We start from the raw sequence: 26,201 nt of genomic DNA, 5'->3' as shown, positions 1-26,201 counted from the left end.
TGAGTGTCTGTAGTTTGCAATTAAAGTTTTGATTGACCAACAGTGTTACATCAGGCCCCTCAGACCTCTCGATGAAAATGCGAGAGACTATTCACTTAAGATTTATTTTAGAATCAATGTATATTCCATGAAACCAACACATCTATAGTACAGAAGAATACATCAATGTACAAAATGTATTTTAACATTAAACTAATCAATTCAAGTCGAGTCAAGTCAATACAAGCTTTATTCGATTAATTAAAATCATAAAAGCATTTCCAGCACAAATATACAAATAACAATTTCATATGATAAAAACATTTCATGTAAATAATTTAGTTAAAAAAGAAGAAGCATAAAAGAGAACAATTTCATATAATTACATGGATAGTGCAATAATGCAAATCATCAGAACGGCTAATGGTCAGTTGATTTAAATGCATATCATGGAATGATTGACTTCAATTGTTTAGACTTAATGCGTGTAGCTGCAACTAAAAAGCTTGCGACCCCGAATATTACTTTAGTGCTACTTAGGAGCTGTAGGTAGCGGAGAGCGGGACGAACTTGTATAAACCCTGCTTCTCTCAGAATAGGTAATAAAAACTGTTTCCTACATTCCTCGTAGTAGCTACAAAACATAATAAAGTGCATCAGGGTTTGTTCAGAAAAATTGTCGCAGCTACAGGGGATAGAAGGATATAATTTACCCCATACTGGGTAATTCCCCGAGGAATATTGTATAATATTCAGTCTAAATCTTACAAGGAGATTGCGATGGAAGGGCCGAGACACAATGGACAAGTAGGGTTCCAATTTCAGGGTAGTCTGCAGTATATAATTGGCTCTTACTCCCGGTTTTGGAGCTCTACTTCCTCCCGTTCCATCACCCTACGTTCCAGAAAATTATTCTTAATCCATTGCACATCACCTCTCTTAATGGTATTCGGGGCGGAATATAATTCAGGCCTACCCAATTTATAAAACTAATCAATTCATAAACACTGGTAGGAAACAAGGAGCAGCTGCATCAAAAGCACAATGTGATCCCACATCTAAAAATCATTATATGTTAGTTAAACATTCAAAGATACACAGACTAACTACAAGGATTCCATAGTCTTTCACACCAATGATTAAACGAAAGCTGCAGATATATGTCCCAGAGCATCCTATCACCTGCAAGTAACCCAAGTTGCAGCTTCCCCCTAAAAGTGATTTGTGAGTTTAGCGTTTATAGAGTAATAGTGTTATTCCTTCCTTCGTCAAGGTAGAGTTTATAGAAATATGAACAAGCAGAACACCAGAGACAGCTCGGTATGACTGACACCGCCTTTCTTGCATTTCATGTTTGATAAAATGAGCATCAATAAATTCGGTGATAACAGAACTCGTAATTGAAGAGACAAATGAGTGAACGGCATGTACTAAATAAGTTGTTGTTTGTATTATTTAGTGTAGAGAACAACCACTATGGTCAAATCTAGCTTTTATTCTAGGATATTTTTGGACAAATGTTGTTGGTAGCTTGCTTATTTTACATGTTGCGTGTCAGCTTGTCTTGGCTCTTCTAATGTTTGTCACTCCCCCGGAGTAAAGCCTCTTTGCCATCCTTCTGATTGGGCGACTTGTATAGTTGCACTGCTCACTCTTAGGAACTGCGTTTGTTTTTTGGTTGAACACTCCTTGGGAGTGCATGTGTTTTAGAGTTATGGATTTATGGGTTTTATCACTAATCCCTAAATCTTGCTGAAAATACTCTTGTCAGTCCAAGCATTCTGTTACTTTTACCAGTAGTGTGATCCGGTGTGCTTGGATGTTGTTCTTTATAACTCTGTTTCACTCAATAAAAACAAACCTTTCTTTTCAATTAGTCCACATTATGCTCGTCTCCCAAAGTGTTTCCTGGTGCTTCATGTTTCTTCCTACCTGTAGAGAAATGAACAATTCCTGACATTAAACACTTTCATAATTCAACAAATATCTATGTTTTACTTCTTTCCTGCTAGCCGGGTCTTCTATCATCTACTTTTTATCATCTGGTATTTGAATGTTCCAAATAATTATAATGTTATAGTTTTCTGTAATTCCTTAATCTCCCAACAACTGCACTTGTTTGCTCCTTTGTATTTCGACAGATGCGTCAGTATTATTGTTAATGTACTTAAAATCTTGACGAATTCCCTGTACCTCGAGGATTATTTCAACGTGTGATCAATGACGGTGTGTTTTTGCTTATGGCGGTGTAGTATTGATAATCGACTAAAGGCCTTCGCGCATTCAGTGCACTTGTATGGCTTTTCCCCTGTGTGCGTTCTCTGATGCATCCTTAGATTTGAGGAGTTACTAAAACTACTTCCGCATTCACTGCAATGGTATGGTTTTTCCCCAGTGTGTGTTCTCTGATGACTTTTCAGGATTGATAACTGACTAAAACTCTTCACACATTGACTGCACTTGAATGGCTTTTCCCCGGTGTGAATCCGCAGATGAATCCTTAATGCTGAAGAGTCAATAAAACTACTTCCGCATTCGCTGCAATGGTAGGGTTTTTCCCCAGTGTGTGTTCGCTGATGGCTTTGTAAGTATGATAATTGACTAAAGCTCTTCACACATTCACTGCAATGGTATGGTTTTTCCCCTGTGTGTGTTCGCTGATGCCTGTGTAAGACTGATGATTGACTAAAGCTCTTCACACATTCACCGCACTTAAATGGCTTTTCCCCTGTGTGTGTTTGTTGGTGTCTTTGTAAGTTTCCTAACTGACTAAAGCTCTTCGCACATTCTGTGCATTTGAATGGTTTTTCCCCTGTGTGTGTTCGCCGATGAATTCTGAGAGTTGAGGAATCACTAAAACACCTTCCACATTCATTGCAATCATATGGTTTTTCTCCTGTGTGTGTTCGCTGATGTGTTTGTAGATATGGTAACCGACTAAAGCTCTTCACACACTCACTGCACTTGAATGGTTTTTCCCCCGTGTGTATTCGCTGATGATTCCTTAATGTTAAGGAATGTCTAAAGCTTTCTCCACAATCATTGCAATGGTATGGTTTTTCCCCAGTGTGTGTTCGCTGATGTCTTTGTAGGACTGATACATCACTAAAGCACTTGTCACATTCACTGCACCTGAATGGTTTTTCCCCTGTGTGTGCACGCTGATGATTCCTTAATGCTGAAGAGTAACTAAAACTACTCCCACATTCAGTGCACTCGAATGGTTTGTCACCTGTGTGTGTTTGCTGATGGTGATTTAGTTCTGATGATAAACTAAAGTTCTTGTTGCATGTGTAAGGTTCTTCTTTCTCGGTTAATGTCTCCGAGTCTGGTATATATTTGCCTGCATCCCATGAATGTGTTTCCTGAAGGGCAAACATGGCTGATAAAGCATTTGTGTTAGTCTCACATTCCCTGTATGTATGATATTTTGCACATTTGCTTTCTGATTTAATAAAGTGCAAATGTCACGAAACAGCTGCCACACTCAAGGTCACCAAAAAACCGTCGCACTCATAAAGAGTGCAAGGCTTCTTTGTGGGCGATAGTGTCTTTGGAATGGTTAAATGTTTTGCACAGTTAGGGATAATGATCCATCTTCCTTCTGGTCGGCACAAACTGGGACATAAACTTGTATTTTAGATAGCAGAACTCGTCTTTCTTTTACATGTCAATTGTCTGGCTCCACACCATTGTTCTTTACTCTGGTTCCTGTGGTTTGGCTAGAAAGAGTTTACCATACACCCAGCGCACTGAATGGTGGTCTGTTATCATTTCAAGAAAGCGGAGCACTGCTGTAAACACATCATTTCAATCCCAGGATCAAAGCTGGTGTTGGGCACCTGTTTACAATAGAGGTACTTTGTCAGTGTTGTTGCTTTAATTTTCCAGCGGTAATTTCTTAGTTTTGTGGAGTGGAGGTGCTCGGCTCAGACTCTTACATTCACTGAATTGCCCTTGACAGCTTCTTCCAGGATCCGTCAGTTAACGTTCATGTTCGTCAATATGACGTTGCTGATGCCGCCTTGAATACTGGAGCTCAAGTCTTCATTGTTTTTGCTGATTTACAGTAGTGTCTTCTAAATCCATTATCATTTCATGTATTCAAGGCATGTTTCCTGTTGGATGTAAAATGATGTTAAATTACTAAATGTAAACATGAAAGAATTAAATACATTATGTTTAAATTGTGGTACAAGACATTTCTTCTTTACCATCTTTGAACGTTACAGTAGGATTTTTCATCATACACGGATATTTAACTAAATGCAATATCGAAGAAGTCACATCTTATTTACTTCAGAAAAGGAGGTGATTTGCCAGAGTTTACAAAGTAACTTAATAAAGAAAGTGCGCTCACGGAGCGCCCACATGCGACAGGTACAGGTTTAGGTAGATGCATACGGTTAAGAGTTCATTTAAACAAGAACAGATTGTAGAAAAAGAGGACTCAGGATGAGCTGCTGTTCTTCAGTTTCAGGAAGTGCATAACAAAGGTAACTCTTCAGGAAGTGCATAACAAAGGTAAACTCTTCAGTAAGTACATAACAAGGGTAATGCAAGGCGCATTGTGTGGAAGAAGATATACTACGTAAATTACTGTTAACCCATGTATAGGTTGAATTTCATTTTGCAGTTCCTGTTATTACATTGGTCTTGTGCTCTTGTCTCTGAAGAGACTGAAACTGTGTATGTTCTGTTGATGGTGTGCAGGATGTTTTGATCTTGTGGGCTTTCTTGGAATATGCTTGCAGGCAGTTTCGGTGCACCCTGTGCGCGCCTCCTGATTATTGCCTGATCATAATGATTTATTTTTTGTCAACTGTCTTCAGTGTAATGTTCTCCTACGTGGCTCAAAATGTGTGCTAGGCTGCTGATTGTAACCCAAGGCAGGACAGTGCAGTTGATAGCTGGCTGTTCTCACTCGAGCAACAGCAAATAAACGTTGCTTCCTGACTGCTTACAACTGTGCTTGTCCATGCTTTATTTAGAATGAGTAGTTTGCTTTAATGAACGTTGATTCGGTTTGAGTCACCATTTCTTGTTATATCAGTTTCGATTTTGTTCCTCCTTACCACTGGTTGCTGTGTTAGTAAAAATTGTGACTGTGTAGGAACTTTTTGTAGCGACAAGTATTTAGAAGTGGCACAGTCCACACCTCCACCCAGTAGTCCAGTGTAGTATGTAATTACAAAAAGAGTCTCCAGACAGGCCTATTTCTGAAACAATGGCACGAATAAACTAAATCCAATCCAGATTTGCAACAGCCAGGAATAAGATTCTTTGAAAAAGTGAAGTTGGGTTAAGTGCGACAATATTTAATGGCTAGGGAAAGACAGGGAAAGATTTGATTATTACTATATGAGGCCTTATAATGTTGGGATGAACAAGCATGGGTCAGAAACTATGGGGTCCACTGGGAGAGAACAGTAAGGAGACAAGCACAAGCCTACAAAAGAAAGAGAACGCAGAAAACTGGTATCGATAGGATAAGAAGCAGAAATGTTGGCTTGTAAAGCTTATGGCCTAGATGTATCAAGATTCCATTTTGCGAATCTTAAATAGCGATTTTTAGCGAATCGCTATTTAGAATTCGCTAAATGGAATGTATGTAAAAAATTGCTTTTTTTTTTAGCGATTCCTTATTATTCTTTATTTGCGAATTCGCATTTTGCGAATTCGCAAATAAGGAATAATTTCCCATGCATTCCTATGGGCCAAGAGACCCATAGGAATGATTGTGAAGTAATTCTCAAATTGCGAATTCGCAATTTGCTAATCGCAATTTGAGAATTATTTCAAGGGTGCAGGGGTGTCTCATGGACAGTACAAATAACAGTGTGGATCCCAGTCGTGGGACCCTAGGACCTAGCTCAGGTCTATGATTGCTTTAAATCACTATGCCTTAGAGAAAGAAAAATGTCTTTCTAGTGTCCCCTCACTCACCGGGGTTTCCCCACGGTGACATGCTTCATCATTGGGGCCATCCCAGTTCTCTACGAAAAGGGGCGTGCTGCGACTCACAAACTACGCAGGAGCACTTTTAGTGCGAATGACTATGTGTGGTGCAAAAAGAATAAGTGGAGTGGGTGTGGGTGTGTGAGTATTAAAAATACCATACTTAGTGGGCCTAACTGTTTTATTGAGCTCCTATGCAGGTATATTAAAAGTGGGGTTAATGTCACTGTAGGGCAACCTATAATGTGGTTGACTCAGTGATCAATATGGTCGACATGTTTCATGCTACCCCTAGCATTTCTTCGGGACCATGCAGGGACCAGCCCTGCATATGCCACTCCTAAATCCCAATCGTGGGGACAGTGAATTTATAACAATAATAAAGTGGTTTTATGCATGCATTTATATTAAAATACATACGTTCCTCTCAACTAGTAGGTGCTGTAAAATAAAGCATAATGTTAATAACAAACCTTCCCTGTGGGAAGGTACACATAGTACATTTGCATGCCACTCGCATTCTGTGTATAGAAGGATGATTTGCGCCATACTGGCGCGTGCAGGCTTACCAAAACATTAGTCCAAAACGTCGTGAAATTTGTTCGTGAATTCACACAAATAAACAAGACAGGACTTTTTTGTGACCAAACATTAGACATACACAACATATAATAGGTACACAGAAAAGATAAAGATCTCCAATAGTTACTTATTGAAGCGAAAAATGACACTTCATGGTCTCGCTGGGGGGTCAATTTCACTTATGAGATACACTGCTGTAAAAACGGTGAATATATACAATGCTCGTTAGGTTGGAATCACCGTGACCATTGTGTTCGTAAATGATCACTTTGTTTCTTGGACTAGCTTTGTCCATTTACACAGAGATATGGTACTTACATTCTGTGTTGTAAAATCGCGCTTCTCTACCTACTCAGCACCTCCCCGGGACCGCATCTTACCTGGTCCCCACCGGCGTATTGGTTTTGTGTGTTCCGGTCTTGGAGCAGGGACGGAGACACCCTCAAAAACTAGACCGGTTTAGACGTGGCGGCCATATTGGAAGTATGTCTTTGTCCGCGAAGCTTTAGAAAGGGAAAACGGCTGGTTTATTCGGAGTTGCCGAGTAACGCTGGCATTACTGGTTCAGGATAGACAGAAAGAAAATATTCCCACTTAGAACCATATCCGCATATCTATTTCTGCGTAGTGTGAATTTATTATTACCATCTACTCAAAAAAGGCGGGGAAATAATTTCGAATCCGAACCTTGTTCGCTTATTTTTATTTTTTTATTTTTTTTTTGGACCAAAACAGAAATAACATCGTCATCATCATCAGCCATATATTCATATACATTCGTAGGGGCGCTGGTGAGTACAAAATAAACGTAAAATGATGTAAGGTGTGACAGCCCCTTGATGTCCTGTTGTATATCCGGCCATCCTGGTGACATGATGAAAAGGAATATACATGTATCGTAAAAATACAGTTTGCATTTTTTGATTTTTTGTTCGTGTTTTGCCTTTAAGAAACTTAAACAGAAAAAAGGTGCACACATAGTTCGGCATGTACGTGAGGTAGTGTCATCAGTATCTAGCATCACAGCCTATCTACAGAGGGACCAATCAGATGTTCCTATGCCCCCCGCCCCATGCCATCCCCCCCATACCACCCTCTCAATGCGTGTCCAGCCGCATTCGTGTATATCACCCAACAGTCATCCTTACACAAAATCAGTGGTCCTCGTCACTCTCTGATCCCTCGAGATCGTCCTCTTCCAATGGTTCACATATGTCCCCCCTGTATGAATTCCATTGCTGCCAGACCCCATTCCATTTACGTGGGTTATCCCTCAGTTAATACACCGCCCTCTCAGTCAGCATGAGCATGTCCATGTTGCGGATCCATTGGGCCAGTGTGGGGAGATCAGCCAAACCCCACTTCTGTGCTATATCTCGTTTCGCTGTCACCAGCCCCACTGTAATCCAGGTTCTTGCATAAAAGGTGAGGTCGGTCGGCCCCCAGATATTCAGCAGGCACAGTCGCGAGTCCAAAGTGAGTGTGGTATTTAGTGCTTGGGCCATGGTGCGCATTACCCGTTGCCAGTAACTAACGATCAGTGGACATTCCCAAATCGTGTGTATGAATGAGCCTTCTGCCCTGCAACCTCTAAGACAGTAAGGATGATCAGCCCTGTGTAGTTTGTGTAAGGTCGTGCGGGTGTAGTAGATCCTGTGTAGAATTTTTAATTGCACCAGGCGGAATTTGGAAGATATGCCTGCTTCGCGCGGGGACGCCATAGCTGCGTTCCACTCAGTTTCGTCTAGATCACCCACCTCCAACATCCATTTGTCTTTCAGTTTCCCCAGTGGATCAGGCATATTATTAACCAATTTGCGGTACGTCATCGATGTCGCCCCTTCCTGTAAGTAGTCAGTGAGTAAACGGTCCTCCAGAGGGGAGGATTCGGGTGGGGATGTGTCAGGCGGGATCGCCGCTTGTAGTGCATGTCTGACCTGAATGTATCTGTAAAGCTCTGTGTCCCCCAGATCATACTGCTCTTGCAGAGTTGCAAAGGAAATTACTCCGTCCCGTGTCCACATGTCCCCAACAGTGGAGATTCCAATGTTGTCCCACTGCGTGAAGCCCTTGGAGCGCCGCAGGTGGCCCAACGCCTTTGTGTCCCATAGAGGTGTGAGTTTTGTGATGGTCCCATCCCATTTCAACTTTGCCTGTGCCTTGTACCATAGTCGAACTGTGTGTTTCGTCGGTCCAATGAGTTTTGCCGCCACGCCACGGTGGTACAGCGGGGCCAGCAAACTATTCGTCCCCAGTTGCACCCTATCTGCCTTGAACGCTGGGTCCTCTTGCGGGGCGTGTAACCACTGATTAAGGATTTTGAGCTGGGCCGCCCAGTAGTACAGCTGTACGTTGGGTAGCGCAATGCCCCCGTCGTACCACCCCCTGTTCAATTTTGCGTGTGAGATTCAGGCAGGTTGGTCGCCCCAGAGCAGGCCTGAGATCTGTGCCGTTATTTTCTGAAGGAAGCTATCCGGCACCAAATATGGAGCGTTCTCGAGGACGTACAGGAAGCGTGGCAGAGCCATCATTTTAAAGAGCGCGGCCCGTCCTAGTAGCGTTAGGGGGAGTTCTTTCCAATGTTGTACATCACTACGGAGACGGACTAAGGGGGGTTGCAAGTTCAGGCGTGCGAACTCTGCCTCGTCTCGGGTGATATGGATCCCCAGATATTTGAAGGACGTGTGCGCTATTTCCAGCGGACAAGAGTCCGGGAGTGGCGGAAGTGGTCCCCGTAGCTCAAAAATTATAGACTTCGCCCAGTTAATGGTGTAACCCGAGACTCGCCCATGTGCAGTACAGAGAGCCAGGAGGTTAGGGAGGCTCTCTTCCAGGTCAGTAAGGTAAATCAGCTTATCGTCCGCATAAAGGGACACTCTATCCTCCCAATGCGGGGTCCATTGAATCCCTTTCAGGAGTTGCGTGGTGCGAATCGTAACTGCCAGCGGTTCCAAAACCAAAGCGAAGAGGAGGGGTGAAAGCGGGCACCCCTGTCGCGTGCCTCGGCCTAAGGATATAGTTCTGGAAATGTGGCCGTTGGCCACCACTTTGGCTATGGGGTCTCTGTATAGCATGCGTATCCAGGAGATAAACACCGGGCCAAAACCCATACGTGCGAGCACTGCGAAGAGATAGTTCCACTCCACCATGTCGAACGCCATCTTGGCGTCCAGCGAAAGGATCGCGGCCGGTTCCCGTAGCAGCGGGACTCGCGCCACTACTCCATGTACCCTGCGGAGATTTAAAGCAGTACTGCGATGTGGCATGAAGCCTGATTGGTCCGGGTGGATCAGTTGAGGTAAACACGGCAGGAGCCTGTTCGCCAACACCTTAGCGATAATTTTGGCCTCTGGGTTCAACAGGGAAATGGGTCTATATGACGAGCAGTCGCCGGGGGGTTTACCTGGTTTCGGTATTGCTACGATAGTTGCCATCCGTTGATCCGGCGGCAGCGTACCCTTCACTCTAGATTCTTCGTACATATTAAGTAGGGGTGTGCTCAGGGACTCTGTCATAATTTTAAACCATTCTATGGGAATCCCATTGGGGCCCATAGCCCTACCCGGATGAAGGGCGCCGATAGCCAGCTGAATCTCCTCCACCGTCAGGGGTGCGTCTACGTCTTTTGACGCCTCTGCCGTCAATTCCGGCAGGGGAACGGGCTCAAGGGCGACCCGGACCTCACCCTCTCCCACCACTGTCTCTGGGGTATACACTTCAGTAAAATAATCCGCGAGGACTTCCACTATCTCGCCGGGGCGGGTGTGGTCGTTGCCATGTGGATCAGTAAGTTGTAGGATGTTCCTCCCTCCCCCCTGCCTCCTGTCCAACCATGCCAACAGTTTACTGGTCTTGTCCCCGTTGTCATAGACCCTATGTTGCGTTGCCGCAATGTCCGACACCGGGATCCTCCGCAAGTGGTCGGTGAGACGACGCTGATGGACTTGGAGATCATGGAGTGTGTCGTCCGAGGGATTCGCCATATGGGCGGTGTTGGCCCTCTCGAGGCCCAATTCTAGGTCCAGGGCCTCTCGTCTGTGTGCCTTTTTATGATTTGCAATTACGGCAATGGCCTGACCCCTAAACACTGTCTTGTACGCTTCCCATAACGTAGAGGGGGATTCTACCGAGGACCGGTTTTCCTCGAAGTAGAGCCGCGTGGTCTTCTTCAGGTCTTTGTTAATGTGGGGAACTTTTAGATAACCAGGGAAGATCGGGAACAGCCTTTGACGTTTCGTGTCTGTGGTGGTGATCGTCAGGGTGAGCGGTGAGTGATCTGAGATTCCCCGTGGTTGTATGGTTGTCTCGGCCACAGTGAGATGCCCGTTGATCAAAGCGAAGAAATAATCTATCCTAGAGAGGCAGTTGTGTGTGGCCGAATAATACGTGTATTGCTGCTGGTTAAGGTGTAGAGTGCGCCATATGTCCACCAACCCCTGCGCATCCAGAAATGTCTGGAGCCTGTTGGGTCCTTCTATATGTGTGCGTGGGGGGAACCGGTCTAAGGTGTTCGTGAGTGCCATGTTAAAATCCCCACCTATGAGTAAGTCCCCATCAGGGAGGGTCAGCAAAAATTTACCAAGATCCGGCAAAGCCTCAGAGTGTAGTGCTGGTGGTATGTAAACAGAAACTACATTTAAAAGTTTCCCCTCCCACTGGCCATGAACTGCCGCGAAGCGGCCCTGAGCATTGGTTGCTGTAGACTTTACAATGAAATGGGACAATTTCTTCTGCAGGATACCCGTCCCACGGGACCCCGAGGTGAATTCAGCGTGTACTACCATGTGGTAGCCTCTCCTATCTAAGGCCTTCGTGGCTGCCCCCGTCAAGTGAGTCTCCTGTAGGAGAATGAGAGCAGGCCCCCGTCTCCTAATCCCCTGAAGTACCAGCCCCCGCTTAATCTTATCCCCTAGACCTCTAACGTTCCAGGACATGACAAGCAATGGGTTCGGTGAGGTGCGACTATCTGTTCCAGCCATAGGGAAGACTATGATCCGCCATGAGGCCCCTCCGCCGCTGGCGAGGTGGCAAGCGGAGGCAGGCGTAGGGCAGGCGTGATTGTATCTCACATTCTTTTCTAACAGTACCCCGATTAGACCAGATGCTCTCAGTTACATGAAACATGCCTAGAAACATACGTGTGCTTAGAACAAGAACCTTCAGGACCAAGAAGTCCCGTAGTGCAAACGTACCCAACTCCTGTTCCCCCCCCTCCCTGCCCCCCTGCTGCACGGACTCAAAACTGCCCGCCCCCCCAACTGAGCAGAGTGCATACCCCATCCCCCAAACAGAGTACTTGCGCGTTGGGGTGAGGGACTCTCCGCTGCTGGCAGTCTCTTATTCACACCCTCGGAGGCCCTTCACCCAGTGTCCAATGGTAGGAAGCGCTTACGCAGCATTAAAGTCACAGTATAAAAAAAGAAAAATCAGAGAAGTGTTCCAGATGGTCATTGATCCTCGAACTCTTCCCTGCCACCTTCCGCTCCCAAAGAGTCACTGTTGTCTGGTCCCCCTCCCGAAGCCCGGGAGTCCTGGCGTTGGCCTCCAGTTCGATCTTTCTTGGGACGATTTGTCCGTCTGTGGTTCTGACCCGGTCTCCATCCCTCGAGCCACTCCTGTACGTTTTCAGGGTTGTCGAAGAACCACGTTTTGTTCTCCGCCACTGTGTTGACATGGTTTTTGGCTCTATTTAGCAGTGGTATAGACTTTAATCTTGCTCACATCTAGGATATGTATTCCTAGCTTATGTTGGCCCTTTTAAGCCCTTTTTCCAGACCTAGAAGAGGATAGCTGCTTAATATGATGATAGATCCCTTATTTTTGACTCTAATCTGTCTATTGCCTATTGGCTTTGACATACTTGCTTATAGTAGAGGGTGGATCCTGTGGTCCTGATTTTATATTACACATTGGTATGGTTTATGTAGGTACTCTGACAGAGCTAAGGGGTATTTCATCCTTCTCAGGCCTACAGGCCTAGAACTAGAGGGACTCCATCTTGATGAAGCTGAGAGGCTTTTTAGAGTAAAGGTAAAGTTTATAGTTAAAGCTGTTGTTCGCTTGGAGAGAACCGGCTCAGGCTGGCCCTTATCGAAGGAATGTATTTTTCTCCACTCCGAAGACACAACTTCAGGCTGGCCAGCTGGGAACGTGTCCTTGGTACGGGGAGGTACAAGAATTTGGTGGGCGGCAGGTTACTGGCCGTAACTTTCCATGAAAGGACAAGCTTCCATATTAGCGAGCTACAGGAGAGGAGGAGTGTTCATTCCAGCTTGTGTGCAGTTCAGCCTGGAGCTCAGTTCAGCTTGGAGCTCAGTTCAGCTTGGAGAGAGAGAGCAGGATGTCTGCTGGAGCTGCAGAATAGAGTGCAGTTCTGGAATGGAGAAAGAAGGCAGATGATTGCTGAAGATGAGGAGAGAGAGCAGTGCTGAAGATGAGGAGAGAGAGCAGTGCAGAGAGCATCAAAGAAGGCTGTCAGCTGGAGCAATTGAACCAGAGGCGTGATGATGTGGTGAAGGAGGGAGAGACAGAGAGAGCCCTAATCCCACCAGAGGCAGAGAGAGAAATCTTCCTTCTAATAGGTGAGGTAGTCTGAACTAATCACACTTACATCTTAATCTTATCTTTATTCCCTAGGCTTTTGTATTGCTAATCCTTTTCCTTGCAGCGGTGTGTTAAAAGTTCCTGTTACCCCGCAGATAAATTGTATGTCTAATCCTTTTCTTTCAGCGGTGTGTTAAAGTTGCTGCTAGTTATAGAGACCCCATAGTTTTGTATATGTATACTTTATTATTGTTACAATAAACATCCCCATTAATTAATGAACTAGTGTGTATGAGTGTGTTTATGATAAAGCTAGCCTATATCCTAGCCAGTTGCCGTTGAGCCACTGATGGATCAGAAGGGAGTAGGAGCGCTTAAATCAAGGAATAACTCAATCACATAGTGTGTATATCTTTGTCCCCATACAGTGAAGGTAATCCCCTTTCCTAGTAGGTATTACTGTTTGAACAGATGCTACCCCTGATCAGGTAAGTAATAGTGAATAATTAGGGAGAGAGGAGACCTGCAACTAAGGGACCAAGTTAGTACACCCTCCCATAATCCTGTAAACAGCGTCTTCTGTTCCAAAGCATAGGTAACCTTTTTTTCTCCTAGTCAGATGTTACAGCCAGAACAGATGCTGCCCCTGATCCGGTAAGTCTGAATAAATAGGGAGAACAGGGAGCCCTTGAGCTAGGGAATTGTTGACACTAAGTAATTCGGCTATCCCATAATATTATTGTAGTAGCAGACCCTTAGTGAAGAGACAGAAAACTGAAGGTGTTCATAGGAATGTGGTCGTCGTTGATATACGGCGTTAGTGAGAGCGTTGGGGTGGATTACCAGCGCGGATACCCACAGGATTGTGGCTTGTGTAAGTGAGAGCGCTGGGGAGGATTACCAGTGTGGAGGTTTACCGGATTGTAAACCGTTTGGAAAAAAGGGAGAGCACTGGGGCTGCAGACCCACGTGTGTAGACACGCCAGATTGTGTGTCATATCTGCCCCAGGGTAGATTAGTCTGGGTCTGAGTGGCCGCGAGACTATAAGGTATGAGTGTGGTGTAGGGCATGGATATCCTTAGTAATCAGTGAGTATTCTTAGTATCCCTATAGATTTAGTGGTGTTTCTGATAATATGAGCTTGTATATTGCGAGTTCCCCATCCTCAGGTAGGTACCCAGGTGCCTGGATAGATGGTCCTGAGGAGGGATGTGGTTACGTTCTGGCTGGGTTGGAGGGGCCCCTAGGGGCTGATCCCATCTAATCAGAAAACCCGGCCATAACAGCCACCACCCGTAGTCTCGCAGGAAAGAGCATTGAATATGGCAGTTCTCTGGACCTCAGTTCTTTTTTTACTTCAAAGAACGTTCGTCGCCGACGGGCGACTTCCGCCGTGTAGTCGGGGAAGATGGCGACGGTAGCGTTTTGTATCTTGAGAGGAGGGGAGGTTCTGGCTGCCTGGAAGACGGCGTCCCGGTCACGGAAATTAAACAATCGTGCCACAATGGGTCGTGGCGCAGCCCCCGGTTTTGGTTGACCTCCCGGGACTCGATGGGCCCTCTCCACTGAAAAAAAGTTGGACAGTCCCTTTGGCTTTAGTTCATCCGTAATCAGGCTCTCCACAAATAGATCCATAGCCTTTACGCCTTCTGATTCCAGCACCCTTATAATGCGGATGTTGTTGCGCCTAGAACGCCCCTCCTGCTCGTCCAGTTTCTCCCGGAGCAGTCTATTGTCCTGCGCCATCTTCCCCATTTCCTGTTGAAGTTCTGAAACGTCTTCTACAAGGGATTTTGTGACCACCTCCATGTTCTTAACTTTCTCCGACATTTTATGGAGGTCCGCTCTGAGTAGGGTGACATCCGTGGAGATTGCGCCAACGGTCGTTTGTAGTTGGGCCAGTGCGAGCATGACGTCTTCCAATGTCGCTTTCTTTCCTCCTGGGGAGTCGGCTGCCTTCCCACCTTGCTCCTTCCCCGCTGGGGAGACGGTGGGCTTGTCGGAGGTAAATCGGTCAATACGGGTCTGTGTGACGCCGCCCTTGGGGCCTTTCCCCGCCATGCCACTAAACGTCGCACTCCTCGTGCCCCTACGCTCCAGGATGCGAGGAGCGGTGTGGACACCCTGTCCAGTCCGGTTCGGCAAAGATCAAGTCTCAGCGGCGTATTCTGGGAGGCGAGAAGTGTCGACTATCGCCAGGCGCGTAGCAACTTCTCCGATCAAGAAGATGGCGGACGCCCACTTCCGGTCTAGATCCCCCGGTCAGCAAGCACTTCCTGCTGGGTCGACAGCCAGGAGAGGTCCCGGCTCAGGAGGTTGGGGTAGGCCGAGCTGAGGCTTCGATGTATCTCGGGCAGCGGACGTCGGATCTCGTCGCCGCTTGTCGCTGCTTGCTCCACCCGGTCCTGGGTTCTGGCACCTGCCTGTAGGGCTTGTAGAAGTGACGGATTGTATGTCGGATCGACAAAGAGGCTGCTTCAGCCGCGGAGCTCGTCCCTTATGCTGCCGCCATGATCGGCTGCTAGCCACGCCCCCTTCCTTGTTCGCTTATTTAATTAAATTAAATTTTATTACGAATAGAAACAAACGAGGGAGGTAATACCCAATATTTTCAGTGACATTATCTCTGATAGTTCCAGTAGTAAGATGTTACGTAAGGGAAAGTATCTAAAGATCATATCTTTTTATAGAAGGTGTGTCCCCCGAAAAAGATTTATGTCGGGTCATGATTAGTTCACTTTTTATACAGGACCGGTGATAGTGGCATACAGTTTCTTGATCAATGGTCGTGCCACATATTGGACAGGGATCACATTAGGCTTAGTTTGGAATTTGTATTAGACTTACAGGGCAAATTCAGTCTGTCAGGAAAGGAATTTCATAATTCTTAATATCCAATCTCATAAGTAAAGGAATTTCATAATTCTTAATATCCAATTATATGAATGCACCCCAGGGGATGTCATCGTTCAAACCGAGGGTGTCTGTACGTAGTTTGAACACCCATCTTTGTTCACGTTCATGAAGAAACCTTTCTTGATTCTCTTTGGTCTTTGCAGTTTCCAACACTACCCACCTCATGTCATTGGGAGTGTGATTTGATTCGATGAAATGGTTTGTCATTCTTGTTGTGGTTCTTTTGCACCTAATGGTGCTACGGTGTTCCACTATCCTTGTGCTCACCTTACGTGTGGTCATTCCGATATAATGCAAATTGCAAGTGCATGTATTCATATATACTACCCCACTGGTATTGCAATTTGACATCAGCCTCAATTCCCAGTTGGTTCCATCATTGAAAATCACATTCTTTGTGTTGGTTGTCAGATGGCAGACACTGCAGTTATTACATGCATAGTGGCCAGCGGGTAGAGTTTGCTGTCTGACAGGAGGACGGTTGGATTTCGGACGAGTATGGACCAAATGATCTCTGAGATTCTTGGCTCGACGGTGGCTGAACATTGGGACTGGTATAGTCAATTCTCCACTGTTGACGAAAGGCCAGTGCTTCTTCACTATTTTAGTCACTTGGTCTGATACTTTAGTGAATGTAGTAATGCAGATAGGTCTTTTATTCTCAGTTGTGTCTTTCACCTTATGTTCTAAAAGTGCATCCCTATGATTGTTGGATGCCCGTTTGTTTGCCTTTCTTACTATTTTCTTTGGATAGTTACGTGCGTGTAATTTTTTACTCAAATCATCCGCTTGCACTTTATAGTCATCTTTGTTTGACCAATTTCTCCTCAACCTAAGGAATTGACCGAAGGGGAGGTTCTGTTTCAGACGTCTCGGATGGAAGCTATCATATGTAAGTAGACAATTCCGTGCTGTAGCTTTGAAGTGTGTCGTAGTCTTCAGATGTCCGTCCTCTGCCATGATGTCTCATGGACACCCTGCTGCACCCCTGAAACTTACATGTGTGTGCATATGGCGCACATACATGCCCTATGGGCATGTATGTGTGTCACATGCCACCCTCAAAATTGCCATATTTTGGGTTTTGAAAGGATTTCGCAAATTAACACGAACCTCAAATTGGTGTTCATTTGCGATTCCTTAACCTGAATTCGCAATTTACAAAAGCTTCATACATGGCATTTAAGGAATCGCAAAATTGCGATTCCTTAAATGCTTAAGCAAAATAAGGAATCGCAAATTTTTGCGATTCCTTATTTTGCTAATTTCACATACATCCCAAAAGATGCAAAATGTCCGTTTGCGATTCGTTAAGTTAATGAATCACAAAATGCTTGATACATCTAGGCCTTAGTTCATAAACACATAGATTGTACATCAGTTGTCCCCTCAGTTCCCAGCGGTCATGAGGACCCCTGACAAAATATCCTCTGCAGAATAAGTGCAGCTGCAAGAACGACATCCTTCTCATACATCCCAACCCTAGAACTGCACCCACTGATCGACGATTTTTGGTGGTAGAAGGGGATGATGATTAAACCAGAAGAATTAGATAAGACACTCCGAGGCCAAAGAAGAACAGGACAGGCCAGAACACATACATCATACCATAATGAAAGAGGGTTTAAAGGCCTATGGTGACAAGTTCCCCGCCAATTTTAACTTTAGGATGAAGTACCACCCACTGCGAATGGTCTCTGACGAAATCTATTATATATGTAAGGATTGGTTATAACTTACTCCCCACCCCACCAAGTCAGGGTTAACCTCAATTATCCCCTCTCCAAGATGCTAAAGACATTGAGGAACATTTTAAAGATACTCATTTACTCCTCTCGGCCCAGACGGCTTATCTATTGACGTTTACCAAACGGTAGACAAGATATTGGACTACATAGATGAATGCAGAGCCATACCTGGGCATTGAAACAGCAAAACAATAAGAAACAATGGTCCTCCCAAGCTAATGTAGCACAGACAGCAACTCCCTTGTGCGTTAAGCGCAGTAAAGCCCTGCCACTTCTAGAAGGACCATGCTCTGGAAGTGACAAATCCAACGATGTATGTATATGTCCCATGGTCATGCAATGAAGTAACTTTTGCCACTTAGTACCCCGATATACAAGAAAACAAGGAGGGGTGGTATTCCCATTCAGAGCGCACATTGAGGGTCACATCCATGAGATTGGATGATATAGAACAGATGTTTAGTAGAAATGAGAGCAGGAGGATAAGATGATGGAGAAGAAACATAGGAAGTTAAAACATAAAGTACTAATATAACAGAGCAATAGGGGAGAGGAAGAGAGGGAGGGGGCTCAGATGAGGACCAGTTCAGCCCCTCCCAACTAGGGCACACGTTTGCTCCAGGTACATGCCATAACTACGGCAGTCCTGACCATTGGGTTTGAGACTGTCTATACCCCCGCATACTGCGAAGGCGTGATAGGAGTAGGGGCAGGGGTAGAACACTTTGTGGAGAAGTGTGGCTCAATGGTTAGAGCGGCAGACCCTGATGCAGAGGTCTAGCCTGGGATCAGGGTTCAATTCCTGCCTCAACGGGTCTTGGCGGGGTCTTGAGCTCTTAATTCCTCTGACCTGATTTCTCGCCTCGATGCCTACTCTAAGCATGGGTCCCACGCTGCAACTCTGGGCAATAGCTTGCTTAATCTCCACTGTGTTATGAGGAATATTGCACATCCCACCTAAGTGTCTAAAAGAGATAGACCACAGAATTTGGGCCACGCACACCAACCACACAGGAAGAATGAATACAGACTATTTATATATTACAGTAAAACACATGCTTCCCCAGGATACTGCAATACAGAATATCAGCAGTTTGAAGGGATTACAGAAGATAGTCGGGGATTTAGTAAAAGAGGACATAGTGAAAGAAATATCAGGGAGCCCCTGCGACAACCCCATACTCCCGGTCTTGAAAAAGGGGGAAGCTAAGAAAGGAGCTCTGTAGTGTTTCATAGTTGACCTGGGAGAGATTAACAAGATAGTTGTTCCTCAATTCCCTGTCTTGCCTAATGTTGTTAATATACTATCTACGCTGCCCCCTGACAAATCCTATTTTTCTGTGATCGATTTAAAGAATACTTCCTTTTCTAGCTCCCTTATGCAGACGGCTTATTGTTGCAGGAGAGGGTAAAGACACATGCGTAACAGATACAGTCAGGCTGTTGAATCTTTTTAGCTACTCACAGTCGTAAGGCCAACACATTTAGCAGGTCACACATTAGACATGATTTTTTCCAACTGTACTGAAATAATATGCCGACCCTCGACTCAGGTGAATTGGACTGACCATTTCATAATTGAATTCTCCCTTTTAGGCTTGGACAAACCTAATAAATGGCCCCCTCTTCCCTCATTTTTACGCAGGCAGTGGCGTAAAGTGACAATAGAGGAACTCCAGAAGATACTAATTGAACCTCTCATTACAGCCTCAGACAATATTGAATCAGCCCTTACCAAGTTTAACTCCGCAATCCTAGTCAAAGTCGACTCTCTGGCCCCCTTAAAATTGTACAAACAACGTCCCGCCTCTCGCCAGGAGGCGTGGTACACTGACAAACTAAGGTCAGACAAGCAAGTTTGTAGGAAATTAGAAAAAGCCTGGAGGAGAACGCACTCTGAGGAAAATAAAAAATGTCATTTTGATGCTTTGTCAACTTATCATAAAAAACATAAGGTTGGCTCGGAAAACCCATCTCGCTTCTGAGCTGGCAGAAGCTGGCAACTCCCCCAAAGCATTATACCGGATTCTACAAGTGTTGAACCCGGCCTCGTGGCGTGGTTCGCCCCTGCTCCTCCGCACCCAGTTAGCAAAGTCCTGCGCCCAGAGTTCCCTGCGCAGCACCCCGTTAGCGTAGCCTGCACCCCGAGCCCTGGTCGTCCTCCTCCCTGTACACCCAGACCCTGTAACCGACGACCAGCCTCGCTTATCCCGTCCCCCTCCTGGCTCCGAGCGCTTACAACCTGCATGCCCCACAAGGCCCGGCAGCCATTTTCCCTTCCCGAGATCCCTGTCTCCCTGAGCCTAGCGTGACCTCGGCCCCAGCGAAACCCAGACTCCAAAGGCGCGCCAGTCCCGGGTGGGGGGTAAAGGGCTCCCCGAGTGAGATAAGCCAAGGAGTTTTGATGGCACCTCCGGCCTCCCCTGAGAGGCGGGTTTCTGTCACACCTTTGGCCTCCCCCTGAGGGCCAGTTTCGATCACACCTCTGGCCTCCCCGAGTGCTGGCTCCAGACCCTGCTGGGCGTCTGGGAAAACCCGGGCGCATCCTCAAAGGATCAAAGAGCCAACCGCTGGACCTCGCCAACAACCAGCCCCCAAGGCATGAGACCTCCGCCTGCGAGAGTCCGGACATCAAAGGGCCAATGGACTATATCAGGGCCCGCCTGACAACTAGCGGGCAGTTGTATCTTGGACCTGAAGCCTGCTGATCTGATCGCGGCTGACCCTGGGAAGAACTCAACCTCGCATCGCTGAGCCCTGCCGACGCTGTCGCGGCTCCCTCTTCGCAACAAGGAACTGAACCACCTGAGCCCTGCTGACGCTGTCGCGGCTCGAGCTGAACTCGGAACCATCGGAGCCCTGCTGACGCTGTCGCGGCTCGTCCTCTCTAAGATCTCGGAGCCCTGCTGACGATGTCACGGCTCACGCCGAACTCGTAACCATCGGAGCCCTGCTGACGCTGTCGTGGCTCGCCATCTCTAAGACCATCTGAGCCCTGCTGACGCTGTCGCGGCTCCTCCAGAACTTCTCCGGATCGAGCCCTGCTGACCTCGTTGCGGCTCGAGGAGTACTCTGGTCCGGCTGGACCATCGAGACCACCATCACGACCCGAGCCGACTCGACGTGAGTAAAGCACCCAGTACGACCATCATCTTCTGTATCCCCCGGCTCGAGGATTAAGAGCTGTGCGCAGGGTATGCTTCGTACTGGCCAAGAGGCTAAGATTGTCCCGCTTTCCTCTTCCCGAATCCTCAAAGACTTGTGATCCCTCGATCATTGTGTACATAAGAGTGCTCTTTCTTTTACTGCTCATAAAGAACTTGTTACCGAAATCCAACGGTGTGGTGTCCGTTCGTAAGTGTGGTGTGAGCTCAGTGTGTACGATCCTAGGCTCGAAGTCCTCCCCGGTGGGGACCTCACGATAAGACTCGGCAAGATCTGTAGGAGAGGTGGGTAGTCGGGTGAGCACAACCTGGCCCTCTGAGATCGCCCCTTCTAACAACAAGCCTTTATTAAACCTGCAGCATGTGAAAGTACGGATGTTTCCTCACAGGCACTGTGTGACGACATCTCTGTCTTTTTCAAGAATAAAATTGAGATGATTTATGATCAAATCATCAAGGCCACAAATTCCTCGGGCAGCTCACCTATAACATCCCTACACACCACGACTTGTGACACTCCAATGCTCACCGCCTTTCCTGAAGTCAATCAGACTGATATTCACACTCTGATGGGTCAAATTAAAACAGGATCCCTAGATCTTATGCCTGCCAAAACTATCATTTCTCTGGGCAATCTACTTTGCCCTATGATTCGGACCCTGATGAATCTCTCTCTTGACAAAGGACAGGTACCACAGGAATGGAAGAAAGCTGTTGTGAATCCTATCTGTAAGAACTCAGCCTTTCCATGGACAGACCTTTCCAACCTCCGCCCCATATCCCTCCTCCCCTCCCTGAGCAAGATCATGGAGAAGCACATCAATACACATCTGTCGAATTTCATCGAGCTGTCGGGAGGCCTAGATCACTCCCAATCCAGATTTAGGCCAAACTATAGCACAGAATCGGCGCTCCTCTCTGTGGCTGATACCATCAGAATGTCACAGGATAGAGGGAGCTACATGATACTTGTGCTATTAGACCTGTCCGCAGTCTACGACACAATATCGCATGATATCTTGCTCAGCCGTCTGCAGGAGGTTGGGGTTGGAGGATTGGCTCTGTCCTGGCTGAAGAGCTTTCTTTCAGATCAATCACAAAGTGTCAGACTGGTTTCCTTTCGTTCCACGTCTATGGTGCTCACCAAGGGGGTGCCACAAGGATCGTGCTTGAGCCCCACTCCTTTCAACATATATGTGGCCCCCCTAGCTGACCTTATGAGATCCTATGGATTTATTCCGGTGTCGTATGCTGACGACACTCAGCTATTATTTCCATTTCAGTCTCTTACCCCTGCTGTAAAATACTCATTTTCTGAGGGCATGAGGGCAGTCTCCCGATGGATGGCCTCGAATTACCTGCAATGTAATGTAGGGAAGACCGAGGTCATGCTATTCGGGGAGGCCCCACTATTTTGGTCGCCAGACTGGTGGCCACTAGATCTGGGCCCCGTCCATAGTCCTAAGCAGACGGTGAAAAACATAGGTGTCCGGCTGGACCAAGGACTGTCCTTAAAGGAACACGTCAACCAAACAGCGGGTTCATGTCTCCAGGTAATTGGACTTTTGAGACGTGTGTTCCCTTTTTTGCCTGACACCTCCAGAAAAACCCTTGTCCAGGCCCTAATACTCAGTCGCCTGGATTACTGTAATGGACTCCTCATATCAGCGAATGACAACTTGCTGAGCAGGCTACAGGTGACTCAGAACACAGCGGCAAGACTAGTTCTCAATCCCCGCCCAGAACCCCCTCACGTCCTCTTTTGGAAAAACTCCACTGGTTGCCAATCCGACAACGGATTAATTTCAAAATCTGTTGTGTTATCCAAGAAAGCATTTTTGACTCAGGCCCCTTTTATCTGGCTGAAAAGTTTATTCTCTATAAACCTTTACGCACCCTTCGTTCTAGCAACCAATTTCTGCTACAGACTCCGTCCATTAGAAAGGCGAGAATGGGTGGCAGAGCCCTCTCGTTCCTGGGCCCCAGTCTATGGAATAAACTTCCTTTTAACTTGAGATGTTGCCTCAACTATCTAATTTTTAGGAAACTACTGAAGATTTTACTGTTTTAAATATCTTACCTCTTTGTCAGAGCACTCATGTAAAGCACTGTCTATACTCTGGTTGGTGAACCAAGCGCAGAGATACTCCTTCGGGAGTCGAGTCTAGCGCTATATAAGCCTTTAAATAAATAAATAAATAAAGGCTTCACCACACAAAATACAGTTTTCTCAAACTGAGGTGGTGTATCTGGGACATCTTTTGTGGCAAGACGAGTGGCGCCTGGAACCTAAAAGAGTGAACCCCACCCTTTCGATACCTCAGCCCAGCAGCAGGTGCATACCTTCTTGGGCATGGCCAGCTATTGTCGACACTGGATACCGAAATTCTCAATCATTGTAAAACGTTTCTTAAGACTGACGAGAATAGACGTTCAGGAGCCCAGGAGCATGCTGCTAGATTCCGGACTCTGACGGACATATTATATAGTGCACCAGCTTTGGGTTTGCCAGACTACGAAATCTACTTTAACCTGTTTGTACACGATAGGAATGGTTGTGTGTTGTCCATCCTCACCCAACAGCAGGGTGATCACAAGCACCCATTTGCCTATATTTTCTATAGCACTAGACATGGTAGCTCAGGCCCTTCCCCGGTGTGTAAGGGCAATGGCAGAAGCTGCACTCTCCCTTCAACAAGTGGAAGATTTGGTCATGGGACATACTGTACACGTTTATGTACCTCACTCTGTGGAATTATTGTTGAATAGGACAAAGACGCAACATTTTACCAATGCTCGACTGACTCGTGAATTGTGTAGATAAATGCAAGATACTTGAAAACTCTGCCCAGGCAGCGGAGCTGATAACACTAGACAGAGTCTATGAACTAGCCTTGGGGTAAAGGGTGAACATTTATCCGGATAGTCAATTTGCCTTTGGTATTGCCCAAAATATTGATAGATTATGGACTGAGAGATTGTTTATTAATTTACAAGGTGCTAAAATACAACATGGGGTGTATTTATTGAGATTACTGAATGCAGTGTACTAACCTGCCAAAGTGTTGGTGATAAAATGTAGTGCTCATATGAAAATAACTGATGATATAAGGAGGGAAATTGATTTTGCAGACAAAAGAGCCAACCCCACTACCCTCACATATGTAGCCCACTTTGACCCTGACATGGCAAAGGGGCCCCAAGACATTAGCCTTGAAGGAATAGCTGAACAAGTTTGAAGATGAATTGGACAAATGGGCCAAAATGGGCAAACAAGTTCAGGGTTGTTGGATGACTATGGACAGAAAAGATATCTCCCGCCTGATGCCCTCTTATATTCAATGACTTTGATGATGCACCGCCCCAATCATCTGGGTCGAGATGGGTGGACCAATAGGATGGCGTAATTTTGGGCAAATGCCAAGATACGGAGAATGGCTGAGCAGTTATGCCCATGCTGTGTGACCTGCGCTCAGTGCAATATAAGTAAGGGTGCAAAGGTTCCACCAGGACATTCTGCCCCCCACAGATGCCCTCTGAGGAGCTTCAAATGGATTACATTGAAATGACCCTTATTAACAAATCGGTATACTCTGGTTGAGGTTTGTACTTTTTAACTTGCGTCTACATCCACCACCAACACCGGACAGAAGTATACCCTCTCCTGAACCTGTGGCACCGCAGAGACCACAGTATCATCTCTACCCCAGATAAACTGTTGGCCGACCAATTCATCCAGCATTTTCTTCCCCTCCATCAGTGTAACTAAATCAAATTCCGAGTCCATCTTTTGACCTCAACCAGTGATAGACTTTCTATGGAGTTCATATCCACGAAGTACTGGGGACTAGTGATGGTGAACAATAAGGAACCGAGGGCGAACGACCTGGATGGATAAAGACAATGATAAAGAGAAAGTTTGCATTCCATGTGTTCTTATTCTTGTGAAGAACACAATCAGAACGTTTCCATACAAATGATGAATGCTTATCACAAATAATTAAGGTATAAACAGAGGAGGTGCACAGGTAGGTGCTTATGAGGTATAAACAGAGGAGGAGCACAGGTAGGTGCTTATGAGGAATAAACAGAGGAGGAGCACAGGTAGGTGCTTATGAGGTATAAACAGAAGAGGTGCACAGGTAGGTGCTTATGAGGTATAAACAGAGGAGGAGCACAGGTAGGTGCTTATGAGGTACAAACAGAGGAGGTGCACAGGTAGGTGCTTATGAGGTACAAACAGAGGAGGTGCACAGGTAGGTGCTTATGAGGTACACACAGAGGAGGTGCACAGGTAGGTGCTTATGAGGTACAAACGGAGGAGGTGCACAGGTAGGTGCTTATGAGGTACAGAGGAGGAGCACAGGTAGGTGCTTATGAGGCATAAACAGAGGAGGTGCACAGGTAGGTGCTTACAAAGTATAAACAGAAGAGGTGCACAGGTAGGTGCTTATGAGGTATAAACAGAGGAGGAGCACAGGTAGTAGCTTATGAGGTATAAACAGAGGAGGAGCGCAGGTAGGTGCTTATGAGGTATAAACAGAGGAGGTGCACAGGTAGGTGCTTATGAGGTATAAGCAGAGGAGGTGCACAGGTGGGTGCTTATGAGGTATAAACAGAGGAGGTGCAAGGGTAGGTGCTTATGAGGTATAAACAGAGGAGGTGCACAGGTGGGTGCTTATGAGGTACAAACAGAGGAGGTGCACAGGTAGGAGCTTACGAAGTATAAACAGAGGAGGTGCACAGGTAGGTGCTTATGAGGTATAAACAGAGGAGGAGCACAGGTAGTTGCTTATGAGGTACAAACAGGAGGTGCACAGGTAGGTGCTTATGAGGTATAAAAAGAGGAGGTGCACAGGTAGGTGCTTATGAGGTATACATAGAATAAACAGAGGAGGAGCACAGGTAGGTGCTTATGAGGTATAAACAGAGGAGGTGCACAGGTAGGAGCTTATGAGGTACAAACAGAGGAGGTGCACAGGTAGGAGCTTACGAAGTATAAACAGAAGAGGTGCACAGGTAGTTGCTTATGAGGTATAAACAGAGGAGGAGCACAGGTAGGAGCTTATGAGGTACAAACAGAGGAGGTGCACAGGTAGGAGCTTACGAAGTATAAAAAGAAGAGGTGCACAGGTAGGAGCTTATGAGGTATAAACAGAGGAGGAGCACAGGTAGGTGCTTATGCGGTATAAACAGTGGAGGTGCAGAGGTAGGTACTTATGAGGTACAAACAGAGGAGGTGCACAGGTAGGTGCTTATGAGGTATAAACAGAGGAGGTAAACAGGTAGGTGCTTATGACGTATAAACAG

At 46.2% G+C, this 26,201-nt stretch overlaps 1 protein-coding gene across 1 annotated transcript in view; it reads right to left on the bottom strand.

Annotated features, from left to right (window-relative positions):
• Positions 1-211: 211 nt before the first annotated feature.
• Positions 212-26,201, bottom strand: part of LOC147660796 (uncharacterized) — a 93,519-nt gene continuing 67,529 nt past the window's right edge. The window contains exon 2 of the mRNA XM_086951462.1: positions 212-4,097. Within this exon, the coding sequence (XP_086807588.1) occupies positions 2,181-3,359 (1,179 nt within the window). The 5' untranslated portion in view covers positions 3,360-4,097 and the 3' untranslated portion in view covers positions 212-2,180. The remainder of the gene's footprint in view (positions 4,098-26,201) is intronic.

This window comes from Lissotriton vulgaris, unplaced genomic scaffold, assembly GCF_964263255.1.
Source record: "Lissotriton vulgaris unplaced genomic scaffold, aLisVul1.2 SCAFFOLD_1316, whole genome shotgun sequence".
Classification (NCBI taxonomy): Eukaryota; Metazoa; Chordata; class Amphibia; order Caudata; family Salamandridae; genus Lissotriton; species Lissotriton vulgaris.
The sequence above is the reverse complement of the archived record's forward strand: the minus strand, read 5'-3'. Positions and strand labels throughout refer to the sequence as shown.